We start from the raw sequence: 26,576 nt of genomic DNA, 5'->3' as shown, positions 1-26,576 counted from the left end.
TCAGAACCACAGCCATCATCACAAGTGAAATACTGAACTTAAAATCATTCGAGGTGACAGGATTCACCTACCTTACAATCTGACAGGTACTGCCAAACATTACAATGCATAATTTACTTCTTTAAAAACATTCCTCTCCACTATGTGGTCTGCTGATTAGAGGTAGATGCTATCATAAAGCATTTGTTCAACTCAAGTGGTTTACTTTTAATAGTATCACACATTCAGATTTACCATTGTAATCTGTGACAGGAAGTAGGAAAATTCCAGCTCATGAAGTAATCAGCTAGATTAATATTACCTTTGACAAAAAATACATAAATTATGTGATTATTAATAAATACACAGGTCAGGCTAAGGTGTAGTGTATTGGCAGGTGTCTGCCAGACACAAGCGAAGTATACTCATACTCAGCCATGATTCTTGTAGAGTGTGTGAGTTTAGTTTAACCGCCGTGATGTTGCTGGAATATTGCTAAAAGCGGCGTAAAACCAAACTCAGTCAGTTTAGTTTAATGCCACTTTTAGCAGCATTCCAGCAATATCATGGCGGGGGACACCAGAACTGGGCTTCACACATTGTACCTATGTGAGGAATCGAACCTGGATCTTCAGCATGACGAGCAAACGCTTTAACCACCTGATTCTTGTAGAAGAAGTTTTGTGGATTGACAGTTTCTTTATTGCAACAGATCTAACATATCGGTGTAGATGCTAACACAATCATCATAACTTGCTTGACAAAGGTGATAACATGTTCATCAAAACGTCGCATCTGTTACAATCAAGACGCTGTCAATCCATAAGACTCATCATATAACCTTCTAAAAGCCATTTACAAACATTCTGATTCTTGTAGCTGTGGATTCCAGGAACAGAGTCTGTAGCTTAGGAACACCATCACTGAATCATTTCTTCACACCGACCGTAAACTGATGAATACTACACAAGTACACAACAGTATTGTTCAGTACTAATGGACATGACAGGATTGATGATTGTACTTAACTAACCCGTAAAAGTCCAACTGACAAACGTGCACATTTAAACAAGACACAAGTGGAGATAAATCACACTAACATCAGAAATTAAAATCACAAACAGCTACTGGAACATCTATCTTGACACAAACTACCTCAAAAGTTGTGGAGACTCCTTATAGAATATACACTGTTTAGCAATAGGAAATTCACGAAGAAATCAGTACTTTTGCCAGTTACATTCATAATAATGTAACATAAACATATAATAACTAGTCCATTTTCTGGATCAAGGCAAGAATCCTTAATATGTTGTATAAGTCTAGTGTTGGTTATATGTCTGTACATTAAGCAGACTGTTTCCATGAATAATACCCAAATAAAAACTTTCATAAACGATAACATACATATTACACAAAATATTAAGACACAAGGTCAGTGTCTAGTTATCAATAATTAACTTCTTTAAGTGGCACTTTAGAAGTGGGAAGTACAATATATTCATAGGAAGTTATCCATAAGGTTTGTCGATATAATAATTAGTGGTGTGACGATTCATCGATACGCATCGATGCATCGATCCATGGGCCGCCGATACAGTGAATCGATACAAAGTTTTACATTGTCGTATATCCCGATACTATACTTCTAATGGGCCACGATACATTGATGTTTTACTTTGAATATTGTCGAATCACAATTTTTCCCTTCATAAGTTTCTCGGAAATTCTTGCGTTAGGAACTGTGTCAAACATAGCGCGCTCGTATTTTATTACCATTCACAAAGTCCGTGTATAAACTTAATTACCTCATTTCCGAATGAACATTGAAAAACGCTGGCGGAATTTGACGAAACACTTTAAAATAGTTTTGTTTTTATCTTAAGGTGTTAGAATAAAAGATTTTAGTATCGTGATACGTATCGTATCGCCACCCTTGTATCGGGATTCGTATCGTATCGCAGCTTAAGTGCACAATACTTTGGCAATAAATCGTCGTGACTAAAATTTTAGTATCGTGATGTATCGTATCGCAGGTTGTATGCCAACACCAGCACTAATAATAATGCTATTTTTCTACATCAGGACAGTTAGTTCCGAATAAATAGTAGAATTTTTCAGTAATATTAGATTAGCATATAATTTCTCAACAAAATTTTATGCAAGTTGTTACAGGTATCTTTTCATAAAATTATCATAACAAACACACAGTTAAGAAACAAATTATTATTTTATCCGAACATATTTTCATTATTTCATATTAATCATACTTTATTCACAATCTTTAAATATGTACATACACTAAAAGACACTCAACATAAATCAAAAACATCTTTGTTAAATATATAATTGTTCCAAAATTTATACACACAAAGAACAAATAAACCTGTAAATAACAAAAACAGTAAGTTTTCATTGTTAGTTGTAAAATTGCATCGTCATCAAGTTTGTGGTCCCTAGAGAGTGACCCACGAAACACTATTCGGACACTATATCCACCACCTCAGTCAGATACTTCAATATCCAGATAATGAAAGAAGCCCACGAATTCAGATTAACCAGAATCTTGACACTGGGTGAAATTCTTTGTTGGAAAACATGCACAGGTGAAAGAATTTATATGTGGATCAAATGTAAGTGTACTGTTGAAAAGCTTGCCATCTGTCTAGTGAAGATTTTGTGAATAGTTGCCAACAGAAGTTGTAAGTTAAAACTACATGTCAGTACTACTGTCAGGCAAAGAGCTGTAGTGATTCACTGAAGATCAGATGCATCACATTGTGCTGGTGAGGTCAAGTATTAGGTTATGAGGTCATAGAGTGATTCACATAACTTGGTCTGGCATGTTTGCTGATCATGTGGTAATATTCCAGGGGCTCCTTTCACGACGCAACCTTTACTAAGGTTAACCTTAACTCCCATTCTTTAACATTGCACTAAGGTTACCTTAGTGACTTACGATCACCTTAGTGTTTTGTGAAAGGAGGCCCTGATCTATGACATTGTTGTCAGGGCTCAATTTAAGAAAAGAAACTCTACCTGCACATTGTGCAACCTTAGGTTATAACCTTGTTGCACAAGACAAAAACACGTTGCAAATGATGCACTGGGCCCCGTTGCACTTAGCGCTATGGCTACCATAAGCCTATGTTAAAGTAGGGGACTTACGATGACCTAAGCTCTGCAATTATTTTGTGCAGTACTGACTGGAAATAGGTACCTGTGAATAGTCTGCCTGATAATATAACACTTACTGTGAAAGGTTTGGTGTTTCATGTGTCTACTGAGATACAATTGACAATACGACAAGTCAATCACTTCAGCCTTGTCCTGACAGCTACCAAAGCTATTTGCATATGGACACAGATGTGAGTCCCCACAGATGTGAGTCCTGACAGATTTGAGTCCACACAGGCGTGAGGCCCACAGATTTGAGTCAGATTTGAGTCCACACAGACGTGAGTCCACAGATGTGAGTCCCCACAGATGTGAGTCCATACAGAGTCCAGTACACACAGACGTGAGTCCCGACAGATGTGAGTCCCCACAGATGTGAGTCCCCATAGATGTGAGTCCATACAGATTTGAGTCCACACAGACGTGAGTCCACACAGATGTGAGTCCACACAGACGTGAGTCCCAACAGATGTGAGTCCACACGCACAGCAGTATCAGACAGGAGACAGTTAGTAAAAGTCTTTTAAGACAGTATCATTAAGATAGAAGAAATGTGTGAAGAATTAAACTTGACACAAGCTTCAAGTACAATTATGTGCTATTTCTGAGGATCAAAAAGTGACACAGAAAAATATTAACAGTAAGATGGTGCTTCAGTCAATGAATGAAGACTATCAGTAAGAGATTATTGCACAAAAACTTAAGATTGTTCTTGGTGGGACCGAACTTACATGAAATAAAAAACATACTAAAACTACTGAGGAACTGGTGAGTGCTAGTACAAGGACTTGTTGCATAATCACCACCATTGTATTGTCTCTGAGAAATATCTGTCGAGATGGACCAAATATACAACTCTGGAACTACAGACCATAACTGGGTCAGAGGCACCTCATAGGCTTGCGTCTCAAAGTGAACTTAGCTGTACGAATGTCATACCAACAATACTTCAACGAACCCTTAGTTAACACTTAAGAGCTGTAGTGCTACCACTTTGTCACATTGAACCAAGGTTATGTGAGCCCAGAGCAATGTCCACCATCACTGTCTTGTTCTGAAGTACAGGTATCATATTATGTGAGATGTAGTACCAGGATTTGGTAAGTTGAAGCCCCAAAACAACAGTTTAAGACTAGTTCTTTCTGTACAAAAACCTGCAGTCAACTCTCACATTAAGTGGCAAGGGATTGACTACATTAGACATTTAACTTCTTCATGGGCTGGTCTTCTACAGGTCAGAAGACAAACGTCACGACTTCAACAGCCACTCTGACCAGAGCAGCACAATTTACACAGAAATTGAGATCAAGTGAAATATTACAAGTGTCTTGTGATCTTTCTGCTTCAAATAACTGGGAATCAATTATAAAAGAAATATTTAGTTCACCCCTGCCAATAATTTGGATGCCCTATCAACACCATCAATTCAAGGAATTTTTCAATTGAAATAAGTCTTTCTTGAAACATTTGTAGTTTGTTTACAGACTTTGAAAATAGATCAGTGCTAAACATACCAATGTTTAAAAAGCACAGCTGTTTCAGTGTGAGTATTGGATATTAACAAAATGAAATCTTAGTAACTTTGTTATAAAAAGCTTGTGCAGAGGGCCCATAATAAGTTATTGAAGATCATGATCTAAAGATGGCAGACATGTTTAACAAAGAGATGTAAATATTATTGACCCTGTGTTACCAATTACTTGTTGTGATGACCTGTGATCTCTTCACTCATCTGCATCTCGTTGACTGCATCTATTCATTCTTTACACCGTGTTTGAAGACAGCATCCACAAACTGAGCGAACCAGCGATACATATAGGTTTTGTGGCGAGGGAACCAGCCCTCTAGAAATCCAATATGGCCACCACAGGATGGAACAACAATTGCAATGTTGTCGTTTTTCTCAGCATCCTTCAGTGGAATAGCTGAAATTGAAGAATAATCATCTGAAGCAGAGAAGAACTGATTGTGAGTGAGTGAGTGGGTTTAGTTTTACACCGCACTCAGCAATATTCCAGCTATATTGCGGCCGTCAGTAAATATTTGCACCTGGACCAGATAATCAAGTGATCAACAACATGAGCATTAATCAACACAACTGGCATAGATTGACAAGTGTCAATCAAGTCAGCGAGCCTGACCACCCGATCCGATTAGTCACCTCTTATGACAAGCATGGGTTACTGAAGATCAATTCTAACCCGGATTTCATGTGTCACAGGTTGTGAGTGAGGTAGAGAGTGAGTTGGATTTTACACCACTTAGCAATATCCCAGCAATATCAAGGCGGGAACTACCAGAAATGGGCTTCTCATTGTACCCATGTAGGGAAACAAACCTGGGTCTTTGGCATGAAGAGCAACTGTTTTAACCACTCAGTTACCCCACCACCCCAAGTGAGGTAGTGAGTTAGGTAATCAGTGAGGTAGTGAGTTAGGTAATCAGTGAGGTAGTTAATGAGTGAGGTAGTGGAGGTAATCAGTGAGGTGTGAGTGAGGTAGAGTGGGTGCTATGTAGCGTGAGTAGAGGTGAGGTAGTGGTGGTGGTGGTGGAATTGGGTTTAACGTCGTGCTTGAGAATATTTCGCTCATATGACGACGTGCATGCGTGTGTATGTGTATGTGCGGCTGCTTGTACTAGCCCAGACTGAAGCTGGTTTTATAGTGCTAGCCCACTGAGATACCATGCCGCAGTGAAGCATGAATACTCCACTCAGACACATTATACTGACTCCGAGCCGACCAGTCGTTGTTGTACCCATTAATGCCGAGCGCCAGGCAGGGACCAACAAGTACCACATTTTAACGTCTTTTGGTATGATGCGGTCGGGGATCGAACCCGTGACCTTCCGCTCTCCGGGCGGACGCTCTAACCACTACACCACGGAGGCGGTGAGTGAGGTAGTGAGGAAGGTAGTGTTTGTGTTTAAATGCCGCAGTCGGCATGAAAGCAGGTCTGTACATAATCCAGTCGTGCAATCCAGTGATTGACATCATGAGCATTGATGTACACATCTGGGGTACGCTGAGACACATCCACCAAGTCAGGAAGCCTGATAACATATTTGCCAGAAGTTCGCCTCTTATAACAAGGAGAGTCGCCTCTTATGACAAGTCGAGATCTTCCCTGGCCAAGTGCGGGAGAATAATGAGAGAGGGAGTGAATGAATATGGTTTATGACTTTTTTTGGAAGTATTACAGTTATAAGAAGACGTGGCAGCATGATGTGGACATGCATGTTATGCCAAGATGCCAAGTCAGCAGGACTGACCACCAAATCACGCAAGTCGCCTCATTCAACAAGCATGACTTGTGGAAGACCCATATCTTTTCAGGTTTTGTGTGGAAGGAGAGCCCCAAGTGAAGGAAGTTGTACGGTGTGTACGGACATCACTGTACGATGGACATGGACCACACACATGCCTCCTACTGGTTTGTTTGTTGTTCCAGCTATTTGAAGGCGGTCAGTAATGAGTCTGGACCAGACAATCAAGTGATTCACATCATGTTGGTCTATCCTCACAACTGGTTACAATTATGTGCATCAATCAACTCAGTGAACTGACCAGCTGACCCCATTAGTTGCCTCATTCAACAAGCATGAGTTGCTGAAGCTCCAGATCCTGCCTGGCAGGTGTGGAAGGGAAGCCCCTAGTGCAGAAAGTGGTACTGTACTGACAGGTGATAAATCAAAATAATCAAAATCCGAGATTCAAACCCATGAAGAACAGATTCTGCTGCATCAAAGGGATGAAATCTGCACATGAAAGTAGCAGATATATTGGTACTGACTGTGAAAGGGAGCAAAGGGATCATCAGCAGCGCTAAGACACAGGACGGGAACTTTGAGGGCGTGGACTTTGTCATGGAGGGAGGCTTGCTTGTAGTAATCATCCACAGACTTGAACCCAAAAACCTTGGCCGTGAAGCGCTCGTCAAAGTCTCGGATTGTGTTGCTCTGGAAAATGACATGACAACATTACTGCCTCATCAGATACATACAAACATGAGTTTTACGTGACGCCCAAATGCACATCCAGTACAGACTAATGTAGAGAATGGATGCTGAAAGCGCCAAATACCACGTCAGGAGAGACACACAAAAATACCGAGAACAAACCTGCAACGCATCGAGAGTTGTTATTTCACCCATCAGTCATGACCACTGTGCACATGATAACTGATTCAATCCAGGCTCTGAAGTAAATATCTGATCTACAACACCATTTCAGCAATATAGAACACACTTTATGGATAACAACTTCTTTTTATTAGTGAGTGCGACGTTGTTATCCATAAAGTGTGTTCTATATTGTACTTCCCAACTTCTAAATGCCACTCAAAGAAGTTACCATTTCAGCACTTTACTGGGCCCTCAAATTACCAGGAAGGACCCGTAAACATTTATTGATGGGGATCCACTTTTATAAGCCAAGGTAAAAACCCTGACACAGGCTCTAACCTTCTCGGAATCTCCACAGGTTGAATTACTACCTCAATATTTTACACATCTTGTGATACACATTGGCATGAGGAGCTCATGTGAAGGAGTGGTGACTGTCGACAAACTCTAGGCATCTTGCTCCAACAAACAAACTTACTTCATGGCAACCAGTTTGTAATTAGTCCTGTCACAGAAAAACTATTTTGGGTACAATGATGCATAATCAGCCATTTACACAACACTCTAGCCTATAATTGGGGCTCATGTTCAAGACATGGGTTACCTCCCTTTATCAGCTCACCTTCAGAACGTGTTCCATGTCGTAGTGCTTCTCAAACAGCTTCATATTCCTGCAATGAATATGCATCTACATTCAAGACACTTCAATAATATAACATAGTGAAGTCTACTCTGTGAAGCAGCAAACAGAGATACACTTAATGGCATATAGTTGTTGTTAATATATTTACACATACACATAAAAGTTACACAGACAAGTTAATTGGTGAGATTACAAAAGATCTATTCTAATGATTCTATTCTGGGCTTTGAATGATGAAACATTTTGAGCTCTACAGCTGAACATTCATTTCTTAAAAATGAAATTTAACCTTTTATAGATATAACAGTAAACCAACAATCTAAGCTAACATTTTCACTTTCAGTCTTGGGGTTATTTTTCAAAGATTAAAATAAAGAGTGCTGGAGCAACAACAGAAATCCCCATAAATTGTAGTATCATCTTGACAGTGTTGAAGTGAACTAACTGGCAAAACCAAGACAAAGTTTTGTACAAGTTCATGGAATCAAACCTGGGGTTTTAGAGAGATGATTGGTTGGATTATTGTTTCATGCCGCACTCAGCAATATTAGAACTATATGGCTGCGGTCTTTAAATAATCGGTTCTGGACCAGACGATCCAGTGATCAACAGCATGAGTATCGATCTACCCATTTGGGATATGATGACATGTGTCAACCAAGTCAGCGAGTCTGACCACCCGATCCGGTTAGTCGGCTCTTACGACAAGCATGGGTTGCTGAAGATCAATTCTAACTCGGATCTTCAAGGGTCTTCAGAGATGAGAAAACACTTCAGCCAGTGAACTATCGTCCAATAATGTTACTATAATACCAAGACTGATATTCCTGACTGGTAAACTCCACACAGTAAAGAGTATGAGTAACACAACCAAGCGTGGGCTTACTTCTTGACAGTGTCAGTGAGGAGTCTTGCGAGACGCTTGTTGAACAGGAAACAGTTCAGTGGCTGTTCCAGAGACAATGTGGACTCGAACACATTCCATGCCACTGACACACACATCCCCGCGATGAGACGGGCATCCTTCCCCAGCTTGGCCAGGTAGTTGAACAGGATCATTCTGCAAGTAATGGAGGACTACATGTCAGTGTAAGTCGTGGTTCTTGTCTCAGTGTGCCTCTTGTTACTCATGATTATGTTAATGCAGAGCTCCAGATAAGATTTAGCTCATGTGGGTACTGTACCCACTGTATTTTTTTGGAGTGGGTATTATGAATGTTGAGTGGGTTTGTCATTTTCCGTTACCCACTGCTTTCAAATATGTGCGTATTTCAGTCACTTTACTCACCTAAGTATTACGTCATTGAGTAAGTTTACTAAGCAGGTATGTTCTGCCTTATGTCATACCTAATCAAAACCAACTTAAATATAATGGAAATTATTTCATAAAAAATCACTCATCCTATACTGACATTACAACACTTGTCCTATACTAACAGTACAACTTGATAGCAATCGATGTCTGTTTCCATTACACAAAGCGATTTTTATAAATATATTCGAGTTTTTCAGTGCGCATTTGTTTTAAACTTTTATGTATCTAACATTTTAAATGTGTAATTGGTACGCCACAATTATTTTTCAATGCTGCATCTATGATTTTTTTACCCGGATATCGCAGCTTATCTGAGCCTCTGTTATCTAAGTCAGAGAATTTAGTCTTATACAGCTTTTTAGTAATATTCCAGCACATTATGGTGGGCTTACAATTCAGAAATGGGCTTCAAGACATTGTACTCATTTGGGGCGTGATCGAACCCAGGTCTTCGGCATGACGAGTGAATGCTTTAACCACTAGGCTGCCCCCCACCCCCATCATGTTAAGGAAATGTGACTTACTGACAAAAGGGAGATGAGACTTATGGAGCTCATATAGGAAAGTGGGTGAATGATTATGGTTTTAGCAACATCACGGCAGGGGGACACCAGAAACAGGCTTCCCACATTGTACCCAGATGGGGATTGGAACCTGGGTCTTAAGCATGAGAAGTGATCCTTTAACCACTAGGCTACCTGACTGTCCCTTGATAAGAATGTGAATATTTGTGTGTGGGAAAGATTGGCTGCAATATTACTCAACACGTTTTATTCACTTTGCTTCAAATTAGTGAATAACTAACACATACATACATACCCACACAGTGAGATCTCAATCCCCATGACACTGTTCTCCCCCACATACATACCCACCCAGTGAGATACCGACCCCATGACACTGTTCTCCCCCACATACATACCCGCCCAGTGAGATACGGACCCCATGACACTGTTCTCCCCCACATACATACCCACCCAGTGAGATCCCCGGGATCCCATGACACTGTTCTCCCCACATACATACCCACCCAGTGAGATCCCGGACCCCATGACACTGTTCTCCCCCACATACATACCCACCCAGTGAGATCCCAATCCCATGACACTGTTCTCCCCACATACATACCCACCCAGTGAGATCCTGACCCCCATGACACTGTTCTCCCCCACATACATACCCACCCAGTGAGATCCCGATCCCATGACACTGTTCTCCCCCACATACATACCCACCCAGTGAGATCCTGACCCCATGACACTGTTCTCCCAACATACATACCCACCCAGTGAGATCTCAATCCCCATGACACTGTTCTCCCCCACTTACATACCCACCCAGTGAGATCCCGATCCCATGACACTGTTCTCCCAACATACATACCCACCCAGTGAGATCCCGATCCCATGACACTGTTCTCCCTACATACATACCCACCCAGTGAGATCCCGACCCCCATGACACTGTTCTCCCCACATACATACCCACCCAGTGAGATCCCGATCCCATGACACTGTTCTCCCCCACATACATACCCACCCAGTGAGATCCCATCCCATGACACTGTTCTCCCCCACATACATACCCACCCAGTGAGATCCCTATCCCATGACACTGTTCTCCCCACATACATACCCACCCAGTGAGATCCCCGATCCCATGACACTGTTCTCCCCACATACATACCTCCCCAGTGAGATCCCCGACCCCCATGACACTGTTCTCCCCACATACATACCCACCCAGTGAGATCCCGACCCCATGACACTGTTCTCCCCACATACATACCCACCCAGTGAGATCCCGATCCCCATGACACTGTTCTCCCCACATACATACCCACCCAGTGAGATCCCGACCCCATGACACTGTTCTCCCCCACATACATACCCGCCCAGCGAGATTCCGACCCCCATGACGGGGGCATCAGGGTGTGTGATCTTGATGTGGCTGACCACCAGCTCTATGTCCTCTGTGTCAGCTGCGCAGTATGTCCGTGGCGTCTGTCACAAAGGTCAGTGGTATTAGTGGGTGAGAAGCACAATGACTTGTAAATGCTTATATAATTAACCCCATTTTCATGTCCTCTGAGCATTTTATCAAACATCTCCTTTGCTTACACATGTACTGTAGTGTGCCTGAAACATTGTGATGTGTTAAATGATGCAGTGTTGGTGTCACCCCAATTGATTGATTGATTGATTGATTGATTGATTGACAGACAAGGAACAAGACTGGCAGGGAGCTGGGATTTAAACAGTGTACCAGGGCACACCCTACACCGCTGAACCACCTGTATTACCTCACATGATCCCAGGGACAGATATGTATTTTTGGGGGGAGTGTGCCAGAGGACCCCCAACAAACATATTTAGTTGAACCTTAGTTGAAGCCAAGCAGAAAATCAACTTTGACCTTCATAGAAATTTGGCGAATATACATTTTGAGATACCAACATGTATCATGTAGATGATAAGCAGTAACACATCCCCTTTAGCTTACACTGAGAAATATAAGATGTATTTTGTGAACCATACACTGTGCATTAGTGGTGGTCCGATTAATTGAAATAATCGAAGATTGGTCGCAGTCACTAAACGACCAAGCAGTCGATCATGTTTTCTCATAATCGAACATAAACAATTCTGGAACACTTGTTTGCATTAACAATAATTTTCACAAGGTTGGTTTTGTCTGTTACATTTCATGACCACTACAAGCTCGTTCCAAGTCATGATTGAATTTATCTTCAAGACTCCAAGAAATTAATGTTCCTAACCTACTAGTCATCCTTTAAAGATGTGAAATTTGCAAATGCATTTTGTGTAATTTGCAAAAAACACCAAAGAACTACGTTTTTTTTCTGTATTTTTTTGTCCATTAACAAAAATAATCTGGAAAATTTCATAAATGATGCTTACCAATTATTTTCGATGATTGGTAGGTTGTAATGAACCAATCATCAATTATGAGATTTTTACCAATTCCCAGCACTACTGTGCATCAAGCATGTTAGCATGCGCACCAGTTTCCATATGTCATTTCCCATTATTTCAGGACTACCATAATAAAATCAGGTACAGGACACAGGTCCAGCAAACTTTCAAAATCTACTTGACCAAATATTAATTTCACTTGACCACAATTAACAATTTGGTTTCTTTTGCAAATAATTGTTATCAATTATAAATAACAGACGATTGCATTTTTATTTCACCATCAAAATAGATACATCAAAAATTTTCAGTAGTTTGGCAGTACTGTACCTGTGTAAAGTTTAATGCGGATATTTATTTGAGTGACCGGAGAATTTCATTCAACCCGGGCGTCGGGAAATGGTATTTTTCAACACCTGAGCAAGGTATAACTATCTCAAAGTTTCATTTCTAAGTGTGCTTTAAGGCACAGGGAACCATGTCATCTTCAATAATGTACATGGACTTCCAAAGACTGACTCACAGCAGTGTGTATATACTTACCAGTAACTGTGCACCTCCATTGCCTCGGTTATTGAACACCACACACCTATAAGTAAACAGCATCAATATTGTCAATCTAGCATGGTAATCATACAGCATATTCCCACTGTTCTTAAAAGCATCATGAGGGTTCCCGAGCACCAGACAGTCCTTTCATGAAGTTATCCTTGCACTAGGATTGTCATAAAGGTGTCATTTTAAAACAGACTGAAGCTATAAAGTATATATTTTAGCCATCTTAGTGCTAAATTATCGTTAGTTTCTGATGAAAGTTCAGACAGGGCCAGGCCTGTTCTTGGAGATTACATCAGGAAAGACAGCAGACAACAGATGGCATGTGGACAAAACAGGTCGGCTTAATATGTCTGCTGTAGCATTTCTCACTACAAAACTGAGTGGTTTCCACTTGTACTTTCAAAATGCAAACAACAGACCCTAGAAAACCTGCCTCAAACACTGTATTTACGAACCTGACACATGCATAACAGCTGATAGCAAACAATCATTCCATTCAAAATGTTATGCAAGAAACACCAGCAAAACAATTGCATGCTGTCCCTATGACCATGACCTTTTCTTATCACAGGCTGTGAATACAAAAAGAAAGTGGGAGTGATCTCCCCTTGACTTTAAGTACTCAGAGGTACAGATAAGCTGTGTATCTGCATAAATTACGCAAATATTTATGTGAAAACTCAATTCCTAATAAGTCTATTGCGTACAAGTACGCTTGAATTTTTGTAAATACTCAATAAATTTGATCTTACATGTGTACTCACAAAAATGTGATAGAGATTACCGAGGACAGACAAAATAACTGAGGTATATTGAGAGATTCTATTTCCGTACATGAACTTGGCAACTTGCAGTCTTTCTTACTGTTTTTCATATGACAGATCAAATACAAATGGGACCGTTCATAATTTATGGCTAGGGGGGTGATGATGATTTTAACTTTGGGTGGGTGGGTGGGGTGGGGTCCCCAACCATTTTGTTCTGGGGAACTAGGGGTTCATCAATTTTGTACACATGTACTAGGTGTGTTTCAGCAATTTTGTACATAAAAATATGTTTAATATTATAGCTTAAAATTATTATTTGGGGGGTAAAATTGATTTTGTACATGACATGTGGGGGCGGGCTGTCACTTACTTTGTACATAAATTTTAGGGGTCATTCATTGTACATGCATGTACAATGTGAATGACCCCCAAAATTTATGTACAATGTGAATGACCCCCAAAATTTATGTACCCCCAAAGTTTATGTACAAAGTAAGTGACAGCCATTATGTCATGTACAAAATCAATTTCCCCCTTCCCATAATTTTTAAGCTATGATATTAAACATATTTTTATGTACAAAATTGCTGACACCCCACCCTTTATTCTTTGTGCATTAACAAACATAACCAGGAAAATTTGATAAATGACGCTAACCAATTATTTTCGATGATTGATCGGTTGTAATGAACCAATCATCAATTATGAGATTTTAACCAATTCCAAACACTATTGGATACCCACCTGTAGCCAAGGTCAATGGCATCATGCACCATGTGGAGGATATATGGCTCATTGCTGCTTCCTGAAATTATATATCAGGGATCAAAATAGTAGTCAGTTTGTGTGCCATGGCATGGAAAATAAAAATGGCACGGATGAAATATTTTCAATGTGCCCTGGTGTCATGACTTCTGTTATTAAAACAAGACTCGCTATGATTAATTTATTGGAAAATGTGATATATCTGACCAACTCAGAGGAATCAAAACATATTTTATATCCTATCGAACTGTTTTAGTGTTTATCAGTGGCACTCTCACAGTTTAACATGGGTGTGGCAAGTTTTAATGCCACTGCACATAACAGGAAATCCTGTATTTGCTGATAACATAGTTCCTGAGTTAGTTCCTGGGTCCAGGACAAATGAAGCTGAGCTATTCTTGCAGTCATGACAGTACTGTAAAGTCCTGAATTATCTGTACAGTGTCCTGTGTCACACATTGAAAAAATTGCATATCGATCAAAACTCTATCGATATTTAGTTTTGAAAGTATCAGTTTAAATATGTTTATGTATCATTTACATTTTGCAATTGTATCATGTTTTTTTATGTTATGAGAGTTATAAATGATTATTTTTCATGCACAAAGATGGGAAATTAGAACTTTATAATCTCTGAGAATAAAAAAGGTTGATCTTTTCATGGACAATTATAAAACATGAAATACTAATGTTCAAAATGTAACTAAATTTATGCAATAATGCCGCGAATAATAGGTATCGTGATACATATCGAATCGTGACATGGGTATCGTGATACGTATCGATTCATGAAACTTATGTATCGTGACATCCCTACTGTACACCATAGTCTATGTCACTTATCACTATCACTGTAAGGGTGTATTGTCGTCCCAGTGTCGTCCCAGTGGAATAGAAATACCATAAACAAACACCTTAATAGAAAACATGCCATTAATGATTTGGCTGACTGGAACGTCATTAAACAAGGTAAATAACATCAAACAGTATATTTGTCTGAACAGTCTCTGTTTGAGTGGCATTCTAGAAGTTGGTGGTATAGAGATGACAAAACTGTATGGATGATCGACTTCTTTAATTTCACAACAGCGACGTTTCGGTATAGATTCTTATACAGACAGATATACTTGAAAACGGCATAAGAATCTATACTGAAATGTCACTGTTGTGAAAATAAAGAAGTCGATCATCCATAAAGTCTTGTCGTCTCTGAACAGTCTCTCCTTGATGCCTTTAAAAAAGAATATATAACTTCAAAGTTCCAAAAGTGACTGATCACAATAATTAAATTGCTATAGTCTGCCAACTCAAGCATATAAAATAGTGTGTGAGTGAATTAGGTGTAAGCAGCTTTTAGCAATGTTCTAGCAATATCACAGTGGGAGACACCAGACATGACACAAAATGTATTCAGTAAATACATCTACATGGATTAATAGTGCACCCAACTGACTGGGCCACATGTACACCCTGCTGTCATCATCATCATCCCATAGAGATGGATTTGTTACCTGTTAATCCAGGTAGAATGAGGACGGTTGGTCGGAGGTTGTCGTCATAGCGATGGTCCCCAGTATTCTCCGCCCAGTCCAGTTTGATCTGTCCTCCATCAGGGGTGTCAATGATCTCACTGAAACAGATGAATATAACCACTCAACCATTTCAGTATTTTCACCTTTAATGCATGTCTGAATAGCAGTTCAAGTCACCTTGGTCGCAGTCTCACACATAAAACTTTTGATGAGCAATGACCCTTTTCCTGACATGTGCATTCGCAACAAGAGCAGGGAAAGAATATGGTCGAATAATCAGAAAACATTTATTCACCCATGGGAAAATGTTCTGCTACACTGCAGAATTCCTTGAAGTTAATGTTAGGGGCACAATGGCAAAACTTCAATAAGGGGTCATTTATTATAGGGAGCGTTGGGCTGACTGACTGACTGACTGAGTTTAGTTTTACGCCGCTTTTAGCAATATTCCAGCAATATCACGGCGGGGGACACCAGAAATGGGCTTCACACATTGTGCCCATGTGGGGAATCGAACCCGGATCTTCGGCGTGACGAGCCAACGCTTTAACCACTAGGCTACCCCGCCGCCCCAGGGAGCGTTGGGACTGGTGGTATCCCCTTTTGCCGGCCCGCTCACCCCATTTCATGCAACAATAAGTTATGAATAATGAGTATAATGCATGAACAGACCCTAAATAATGTTCAAATTTATAACATTTTAAAAAAGTAGAACACTACAGAAAACAACTTCCATTTAACAGTATGATCTCTAACAGCATGTCAGACTGACAAATATGGCATAAACCATCACAAACGGTTGTGATGGTAACTAGGAAGAAATAAAAATGTCACTGAGGAACAATAAACAATAAAGAAACGCGACTAAGACCTCTGCTGAAACTTTCTGTTTCTCCTGAGGCTCCACCACTCAAGACACATGCACAAGCTGATCATATATTGTAGTTTGTAGTGTTGGGAATTGGTTGAAATCTCACAATTGATGATTGCTTCATTACCAACGAACAACCATCGGTTAGCGTCATTTTTCAGAGTTTCCTATCCAGGTTGTTATTGCAGGGTGCCGTTCCACTAACCGATCTTATCTAAGATCAATCTTAGCAAGTTACGCCAATTTTACAATCGTCTTAGCTAAAAGTGAAACCTGTTCCACTAACCGATCTTAGGCCGATCGTAGCCGGTCCCGATCTTACGATCCGATCCAAGCTTAGACCGAGACTCTTTCGTGCGAGAGGCACATTGTTTTTAAGGAATGGAGAGTTACGAGGATATTACCCTACTTAAATTACATTCAAAGTATTGGGAATATTTCTGTTATCAAAGTTATATGTCAAAATGACAAAATGAAGTCTTTAATTTGAAGCTGGTACACATCGCTCCATTCCTGAAAAGTAATGGAGCGAGCAGACAATGGAATGACGTCACAAATGTAATTTAAGTAGAGGGTAATGTCCGAGTAACTCTCCATTCCTTAAAAATAATGGAGCCGAGGCCCCGGAGGGGCCGAGGCACATTATTTTTAAGGAATGGAGAGTTACGAGGATATTACCCTACTTAAATTACATTCGAAGTATTGGGAATATTTCTGTTATCAAAATTAAATGTCAAAATGACAAAATGAAGGTTTTATTTTGAAACTGGTACACATCGCTCCATTCCTGAAAAGTAATGGAGCGAACAGACAATGGAATGACGTCACAAATGTAATTTAATCTTGAATCACACGCGGCTTGCCTTTAGAATCCCCCACCAAATATGCGCAGTGAAATCAAACATATTTGTATCTTTTTGCTTCAGAACATTGTTCACTTCACTGCTGTCTTTATTCTTAACCATGACGTTGCAATATTGTTGTACAAATGTGTCACACCGACTCGCTCGGTTGTGTTCCCATGACGACAGTGGTCAGACTGGCCTGACATTTGTAAGGCTTCAGTGCAGTGTTTGTTTACATCACAGAAATATACAAATTCATTTCATGGGGGATTTTAGGGGACGCTCACGGTGAAATGCTCGCTCTTATTTTTCACATAGAATAGGAAAGCCACCATTTTGGTTTCTCTACGATTGATTTTAGCTATCCTAAGTTGGTCATGAGCAACTTAGAGTTTGAATCTTAACTTTACGATTGACTTAGGTAAGATTGGTTAGTGGAACGGTATGCCGATCGTAACGTCACGCTAAGATTGGGATTTTAGGGGTTTACGATTGGCATAGGGCTAAGATCGGTTAGTGGAACGGCACCCAGATATGTATAACATGATGCAACTTGCTACTTTAAAGTGATGACTTATATATCATGAACATAAACTTTCTGGAGTCTTCAAGAAATATTCAGTCATTGCTTTTTAGTTAGTGAAGTAAGTTTTCTATGAATTAAACATTTTCAGGCACTGACAACTTCAATGATATGTTCCATTGTCAAGTAACTCAAAGACTGAAAAAGCAGTTCAAAAATCGTTTATGTTCGATTATGAGAAAATGTGATCGATTGCTTGGTCGTTTGGTCAATGCGACCAATCTTCGATTATTTCAATTAATCGGAACACCACTAGTAGTTTGGTATCTCCATTGTATGATAATGTTGAGTTGTTGATACAATATGTCAACTGGGCTATGTTCCATAGGTTGACAACAGTTATCAAGCCTGACCTTTGTATACCTTGTCCAGATATGAAATATCACCAAATGGATGTAAATATTGTTCTGAATCAGGAATAGGCAATGTTGCTTAAATACAAGTGAGACAAAATTAATGTTACTTGCAGAAAGTTTAGCATCTAACTTTCACATTTCAGAAGGACCAAAACATCCATGTTATCTAACCTACACTTAAATAGAGGCGGCGTGGTGGGTGAGCTGTCAAAGGCGCCAGGCTGGTGATCAAGCGTGTTTAAGGTGCCGGGATCGGGTGTAAAAACCTTGGAGTCAACTGTTTGTGCATACTCTTTCAGCGTTGTAACAACCCCTAGTGTACAGTACACAACCCTGTGCACTTAAAAGAACCAACGAATCCGTTGGTACATGACCAGATGGTGGCGATGTGAATACGTGCAAACACCTAGTTGCAGGTACAGCAACGTGCAGTAAAATTTGGACAAAGTACTGTGACAATGTGTCCCAGTCCACCCAGCTGTGAATGGGTACCTCGGAAGGATGGGAAAGCCACCTTAACTTGGTGTGCCTAGTGGCTGCAAGAGTTGTATGCTCCCCAGGGAGTTGAGATTGAAAATATGATGTGCCATTGAGATGGACATCCAATGATCAAGGGAAAACAAAGCGCTCTGAGCTTGCATGTAGATGTGATGGACTATAGCGCTGTATAAATATAATGATAATAATAATAAATAAACATCATACCTGTTGTATGTGAGAGGGGGTGAGGACTGGAGGATGGCACGGAAGATTGTCTGGAGCCTGGACTCGGAACACCACCATGTTGGCCAGTACTTCTCAGATATAACCGGGCAGTGATTCTTCAGAAACTTTAAAAACCGTTGATCCTGGCAAGCTATTAAAGGTTTCTGTAACAGGTAGAGTGAGTGAGTGAGTTTAGTTTTACGCCACTTTTAGCAATATTCCAGCAATATCACAGCAGGGGACACCAGAAATGGGCTTCACACATTGCACCCATGTGGGAAATTGAACTCGGGTCTTCGATGAGACGAGCGAAAGCTTTAACCACTAGCCTACCCCACCAACCCGTAACAGGTAGAAGTCATAAGTTCTAAAACATGATGTGTTGGTCAGCAAGGAAATGCACTCAGCAGTCTAAGTAAACTTAGGCTGAGTATTATTCGTTACACTGCTATACTGAGCCTAACAAACCCTAGTAGAAGGTTGCGTCAGCTAACCTTTTGGACTGACCTTTTGACAGAACACAGCTTACCAAATCGCAAAAGTTAACATTCGCACATACCATTTGAACTTATACCTAAAAAACTCGAACCATTCTGAATGCTATTTCCGAGTGATACACATGGAGGACGCAATGAGTAAACAGTCGCTGAAAATAGCGTTTTTGTCAATATTCAAGGATGTCATCTTGCGGAAATATAAGCTAATAGTAACCATGTCATTAGAAACCCCTAAGCATATATACTGCAGATCATATATCTGTGTTTTATGGGGATTTTCGTTTGTTGATAGATCAGTGTCAGCGACCAGTGAAGAGAAAATCCAGAAAACCGTTTTGTAAGTCCTGCCGAACCCTAACACGTAGTCGTTGTCTGATTGGTTAAAACCATTCGGCCATCTCGCGTTTGATTGGACGGTCATAGGTCGCTCAAGGGTTAGCTGACGCGACCTTCTACTAGGGTTTGTTAGATTTAGTATAGCACTATTAGCAGTGTAACGAATAATACTGAGCCTAAGTTTACTTAGACTGCAAGAAAATGCTGCTAAATGCAAAAAATGTCCCTGCTATTTGGAAATTTATAAGCATAGCATATTCTTGTACAAACATAAAACTACATAATTTTTCTATCGCATCAGCACTCTTCCTGGCTATCGATTTTGGTCATCAATGCATCTGAACTGAGGACTAAAATTTTAAATACCTGCCTGTATGGTGCATGGTGTACGTGAATGTGTGCAGTTTACAATTGTCCTATAAAATACAACGTGACTTGACGATCTGACAATCTGAAATCAGAGGCAGTAATGCCATGTTGCAATCTGCTATAGAAACAAACCTCTATACTTGTGATCAATAATTGACATAATCAGCAGAGCTGGCTGAATAGATTGATAATTGGAAATATCGTCGATAGGAAAAATTAGTAATGATTATTATTGATAGGAAAACAGTGTCATTGATAATATTGGATATAAATTTCTGTAATAAAATAAAGTTTTAATTTACTCACCGAATACACAAAGTTAAGTTTTTATTCATGGGCTGCTTCTAAATTATGTTCAGGATGCTGTTTTGCAAGTAACCCATGCATAAACATGTTACGAACCGACCAGTGGTATGAAATATACTTTTTCAGACCTTTATGGGCATTCTTGTTCAAAGTTACATCTCCGATACTTATTGATAAACGAGTATTGATCTCTATAAGCTACATCAAAAGCCAGCCCTAATCATCAGTCAATCAATGATGAATAGATATTCTAAGATATATACTGAAAAGTAATTAAAAAAAATATATGACATGACTTCAAGCAGTTCACAGTAGGGCTGCAACGAATACACTATGTGGCGAATATGATACGTATCACGAATATTGGGTAACGAATACGAATAATTATTCACGAATATAATATTGTAGTTAAGTGATTGATGCACAATATTGATTGCCCATGTTGACAGTGTTAATTTGTCACAGCAATAACCAGTCATCTCATGACACTCAAATTTGGTATGTAATAGTTATAGTTGACAGCACCATGTGCGGCCTTGGCAAACTCACATGACTTGCACTACTACAAGGCTAGTACATATTGCATTCTTACATATCTCATTTTGAAAAAGGACATAAGGGTTCAAGTAAAACACACTCCCTTAAAAAAATTGTAAATATTCATGAATATTCGGTTCTGGTGACCACGAATAATGAATTGAATTCATGAAGGACTACGGTTCGATTCAACGAATATGCGAGTGAATCGTAACAGCCTTAGTTCATAGAAACTTTACCAAGACCCTGCACTTAACAACTGCAGCAACACTCACTTAACAAGGTGATTTTGGATCAAAACATATTAAAAAGTATTGATCAGTTCTATAATTTAGCCATGCTGTAAACTACTGGCTGTGAACACATGGCCATCAAGCAACTTCATCAATTGTTACTGAACTTCAGTCCATGGCTGCTATCATGCGTACTTCAAATTAAACCCAATCAACAATGTCCAACAATTATTCAAATGAGTGACAAACTTGTTAAATATTCATAAAATTGCACTTATAGTCCAACATGGAAGGTCTCTGTGTAAATGGGAGGAGGGTCATAATAAAACTGCATCAAATTGATCGTCATCAACAACAAGCCGAGCCCTACATACAAATGGTCTAAAACTCACCAAACGAGCAACACAAGGTGTGAGAGAGATACAATACAATACCAACAGCTGGGGTATAATGTGATCTTACTGGACCAGAAGAAATTTCACTTGACTCTGGCTCTGGTCCAGCGGCTAAGTTGCTGACTGATGTATCAATTGCTACGCCAGTTAACCATCTCTTGACATCACTACACTACCTACTGAACATTGGTTTGAAGGGCTATTGTCACGATTGTATCAAACCACAAACTATTTATCAGGCTGAATCTTAAAGGCACTATATCACACCACAGTTCTCTGAAAATATATAATGTATTTCTCTCAATAATACTAACTATCAGCCCCCAGTGAAGCTACCATATAATTTATTTAAAAAAGATTTCAATTACAATATTAAATTTAACACACTGACAACACTGCGTGCGACAGCTTTCAATTGTTAACATTCCATATATGGCAAGTGTTCTCTGTTTGGAAGCTGTTCGCCTCGAAGTTTCAATTATCAATTTCAGGCAAGTCGTAAGGGATAATAAGTATTTTATTGCAGCAATAGGAAGCTAAAGTAAGTGCATATGCCCCAATATATATAATATAGGCCAAAATATTGTCGAAAATGTGTGACATTGTGCCTTTAAAAACTCAGCAACATTCGCTCCTCAGCTGTTGATTGAAGATACTGATATGCACTGCACTCATGTGACACTTATCTGCTTGACCTGCCGTACAGACAGGACAACAAGGTTTTGTTTACTACCTTGAGTGATCCATATCAGTCAATAAAGTAGACACGTGACAGTGCACTCATGGATACAACAAGGTGTTTACAATATTTTCAACACTGTACTAGTCTGTTTATGTTTCAGAGGTACAGATAAGCTGCGTATCTGCGAAAATTGCTCAAAACTTATGTGAAAACTCAATTCTTATTAAGTCTAATTGTGTACAAGTTGTGAATTTTGTAAATACTCAATATATTAGATCTTACATGCGTACACACAAAAATGTCAAACCATAGCTTGCGTACAGGTGCATAGATAAACTAACAGGTATATTGAGAGGTTCTATTTCAACACATGAACAAGGCAATTTGCAGTCTTTCTTATCGTTTCTATATTACAGATCAAATATAAATAACATCTAAACATAATATTTTTACAATTAATGGAAAATGAAAAAATACCCAATTGAGTTTGAGTGAGGTGTGTACAATTTATTTGGTTACTCAAAGGAAAATTAGGACACCAAATTGAGATGAACAGAGATGAGTACATAACTCAATGACCCAAAATGTTATCTGTAGCTCTGATGTTTGAAAGACCGTCAAGAACTACATAGCATATGTCCTGTAGATGGAACTATGAATAAAATTCAGTTTCATAAGCAAAGTATTTGATACATGATTGACATTTTCACTCAAGACAATGAACACTCATCTTGGGCAAGAATAAATATTTTCCATAAGAAAGATCTGCCCAGTATTGGGTAGTACCTAACAGCAAGAGTTCCAGAACTTGAAAATATATTTCCAAACTACACTTGATACACAAGTAAATATAACATGCTATAAATTAACTCTTCAAGTAATACAAACTGTTTGTGGGAAATATAATTAACGGGCTTACGAATAGCCATGTTAGATTTACTTTCACAATTCCGTGGACTGGTGGGTGCTTTTGGCAAAAACCCTGCATTCCCTTTAATTATATTTTCTGATATACAGAGAATATATATAACTTGTGAATACGTTGTTTTGTAGCAAACAATGAATGCAACTGTTAAAAGTTAGGATATGCACTTTAAGTTAGGGTCGATCAGGAAATTGGAGCATAATGTATTTCCAAGGCTCTGTTAAAAACATAGAAAGGTCATACTAGCGGCATCAGTGTTTCAAATGAACGCCTGCACTTATATGCTCATGGCAGATAAATCTCATGTCAGGACCACAGTTTCAAATTGTACTGGTTCTTTTGGCTTGCAAAAAATTCATGTGTTGGTTTATTTGTCCCCAAAAGCTGCAATTTTTTTAGACATGCTTTTGGAAGAAGTTAGTCAAGGCCTCTGAAGTAATGGTAGCCTGGCAAATTGTTTTATTTCACACACTTAGTCAGCCCAAATAATATCGCCTGATAAAACAGAAATTGTTATTCAGCATGGTTGCCACACTCCGGCGCAGTGATGACTTAACATAACATCACTGCCACAGGCTAATTTGCATATCACGTGACCGGACTTTTCTCTTGTTTGTAATCAAACGCGCATATTCATGATAAGAAGAGACTGGACTCACGAAAGCTCTTCGGCGCTCTTTTCATAATGTTTTACATTGTTACATATATATTCTTCCACAACTGCAACAGTTAGGTCTATTACAGTACATATTTAGATATCAAACTGGCTGCATCGTTTGCTCTCCGTCGGCCTCGATGACAGCACGTGGAGCCGTACAACCTATGTAAACAAAGGATTGCTACGCAAATCGAAATAGTGTTTCATGTTTTTGGATATTTTCTCAGTGAAACTAATTCATTCTATTAAAGATGTTTAGTTAGATGTGTAGACTCGTCAAAAATAAAAGAGTAAAAGAAATCTGTACATTATATTGAATGGACGGTGCAAGATGTGACGAATCGTCACATTTTCCTGGCCTGTGGCAGAGGTACTATGCTGGCTTGCCGCAGGGAACTCTGGGTAGGAGAGTGCATGGTTGCAATTCAATTTGAAACAAAACAACTGTACGCCTATCCTTTGTTCAAATGTCAAACTGTCAACTAAATAATGTTGACTGGTAACTCCTTGTCATATCTTATGACATATGGTCTCTAAAAACTTCTAATAAAGATACATATTCAAGTAAGAAACTTGTCCATGTGCTTGAGCCCACATTGCCCAGTGGCAGTTCTATGAACTCACAGCCCAGAATATAAGATGTTCCTGGGTTTTACCTTGCCCTTAGCTAAGAGTCAAGAGGCCCCCAATTACTTATTTTAAGGGTCCTTACCGAACATTTGAATGAGTTTAGTTTCACGCCGCACTCAGCAAAATTCCAGCTATATGGCGGCGGTCTGTAAATAATCGAGTCTGGACCAGACAATCCAGTGATCGACAGCATGAGTATCGATCTGCACAAGTGGGAACTGATGACATGTGTCAACCACGTCAGCGAGCCTGACCACCCGATCCCGTTAGTCGCCTCTTATGACAAGCATGGGTTACTGAAGATCAATATTCTAACCCGGACCTTCACTGGTCCCGAACATTTGAAGGTACTCCTGTAAAGTAATGAAATAGTGTAGCGTAATGTGCTTTCAGATGTAATTATTATATAATATAACTTTTTATTTCTTCTTGAGAATTTAGTGCAATTATATTATGACTACGAATCCCTTTTTCTGCATCCGTTAAATGTTTATGATACTGGGCACATATTTCTGCATTGCATGAAAGCTGATGCTGGTTTTGTTTAGTCTATGTAAAGTGTCCAGCTACAAATGAGCTGGTTTGTCCATGTCAATAAACAATCGCTTTTTGGCTTGGCTTTACACAGCGATTTTAGGACTCTTGATATTGGACTTTGGACTTCAAAATGGCAATCTACATTCTTAATACAAATGGGACATCCTTCCTGAATTGGTTATTACATCAAGCTTAACAAAGTAAAAACGTTTAAAATCATACTCCACTCAAATAAAAAGAGTCCAAATTATGTGTCACCATTTTGAAACATTCTTGGGACAGCTTAAGACGTACGTGGATAACATTGCAAAATATTAAGAGATTTCTTCAATGTTTAATTGGCACACAAAACTTGTCAGAGAGATCATACTTGAAGGTGGCTTAGGATGTCTTAAAAACTGTGGCTCTCAACAAAATTTTAATGTTGCACAAATGCTGCTGATACTGACTGTCCAGTCCAGATGATTAGGTCTTTGAAATGATGGTGTGATGAATTTAGAAGCGGCATTGAATGAAATATATCATATGACTGGCCTATAACCGTCTTACATCATTATATGAACATTAGTTTAAAAACAGAAAATATATGGACGAGAGGGAGAAATTGATCCAAAAGCTCGGACGGCAGGTTTGCTATCTCGCATTACCTATTCAATTAAAGTTGCAGGGCCTGTCTGACCGAGGCTAGGCCGTTATGATGAAATTCAAATGACTTGCTAAATAGGATCAGCTGAATTTCCTCTTTGGTTACACTAACATTCACAATGCCATTAATCACAGCAAAATTCTAATCATGTGAGTTCCACTAGTACCCTGTACAAGTCCAAATATTACTTCCATCATCTCAACTTTGGCAGATCAGTTGCTAGGCTAACTCGGGGGTTACACCCGATCGGTAAAATGAAGTTCTGACAAATTGATGGCGCATCATGAATGCGGAAAAAACGAAAAGTATTCACCTTGACAATTCGAGAGATGTAGTAGACGAAATAAACTCCTCCACAGGCTGCTAGGAGTGAAGCAGATGGGTTATCACGAAAGATAGTAAGCATTTTACAGGCTTTAGTTCTTCTGACCTGTCCGACAGTCCTAACCCCTGCCACTTCTCTCGGCGAGGGCGGTGCAGGTTACTGTGTTCCCCGTTAAATAATATTCCAATTCAACGGTCCCGTTAGAATCTAAGTGTAGTATGTTATGACACTGGCAATATTCTCGTGACCCAAAGCCACTGGATTACATCTGCTGGTGAGATTAAGTCCTTTGTTAGGAACTGAGTCGCTTTCTTATTCATCAAATCATGACACGCCTACTTTTCA

General features: G+C 39.4%; 1 protein-coding gene across 1 annotated transcript; it reads right to left on the bottom strand.

Annotated features, from left to right (window-relative positions):
• Positions 1–3,470: 3,470 nt before the first annotated feature.
• LOC124276199 (phospholipase ABHD3-like) lies at positions 3,471–26,537 on the bottom strand. Its single transcript, XM_046711854.1, has 10 exons — positions 26,220–26,537; positions 19,156–19,319; positions 15,775–15,893; positions 14,243–14,303; positions 12,717–12,762; positions 11,128–11,240; positions 8,809–8,982; positions 7,902–7,950; positions 6,949–7,114; positions 3,471–5,081 (listed from the first exon to the last, which is right to left on the bottom strand). The coding sequence occupies exons 1-10, from the start codon at positions 26,310–26,312 to the stop codon at positions 4,909–4,911; spliced, it is 1,158 nt and encodes a 385-aa protein (XP_046567810.1). The 5' UTR covers positions 26,313–26,537; the 3' UTR covers positions 3,471–4,908.
• Between the last annotated feature and the right edge of the window lie 39 nt (positions 26,538–26,576).

Source organism: Haliotis rubra, unplaced genomic scaffold, assembly GCF_003918875.1.
Source record: "Haliotis rubra isolate DU_JTF1 unplaced genomic scaffold, ASM391887v1 Scf207, whole genome shotgun sequence".
NCBI classification, from domain to species: domain Eukaryota; kingdom Metazoa; phylum Mollusca; class Gastropoda; order Lepetellida; family Haliotidae; genus Haliotis; species Haliotis rubra.
Note: the sequence above shows the minus strand (reverse complement) of the source record. Positions and strands in the feature narration are given on the sequence as shown.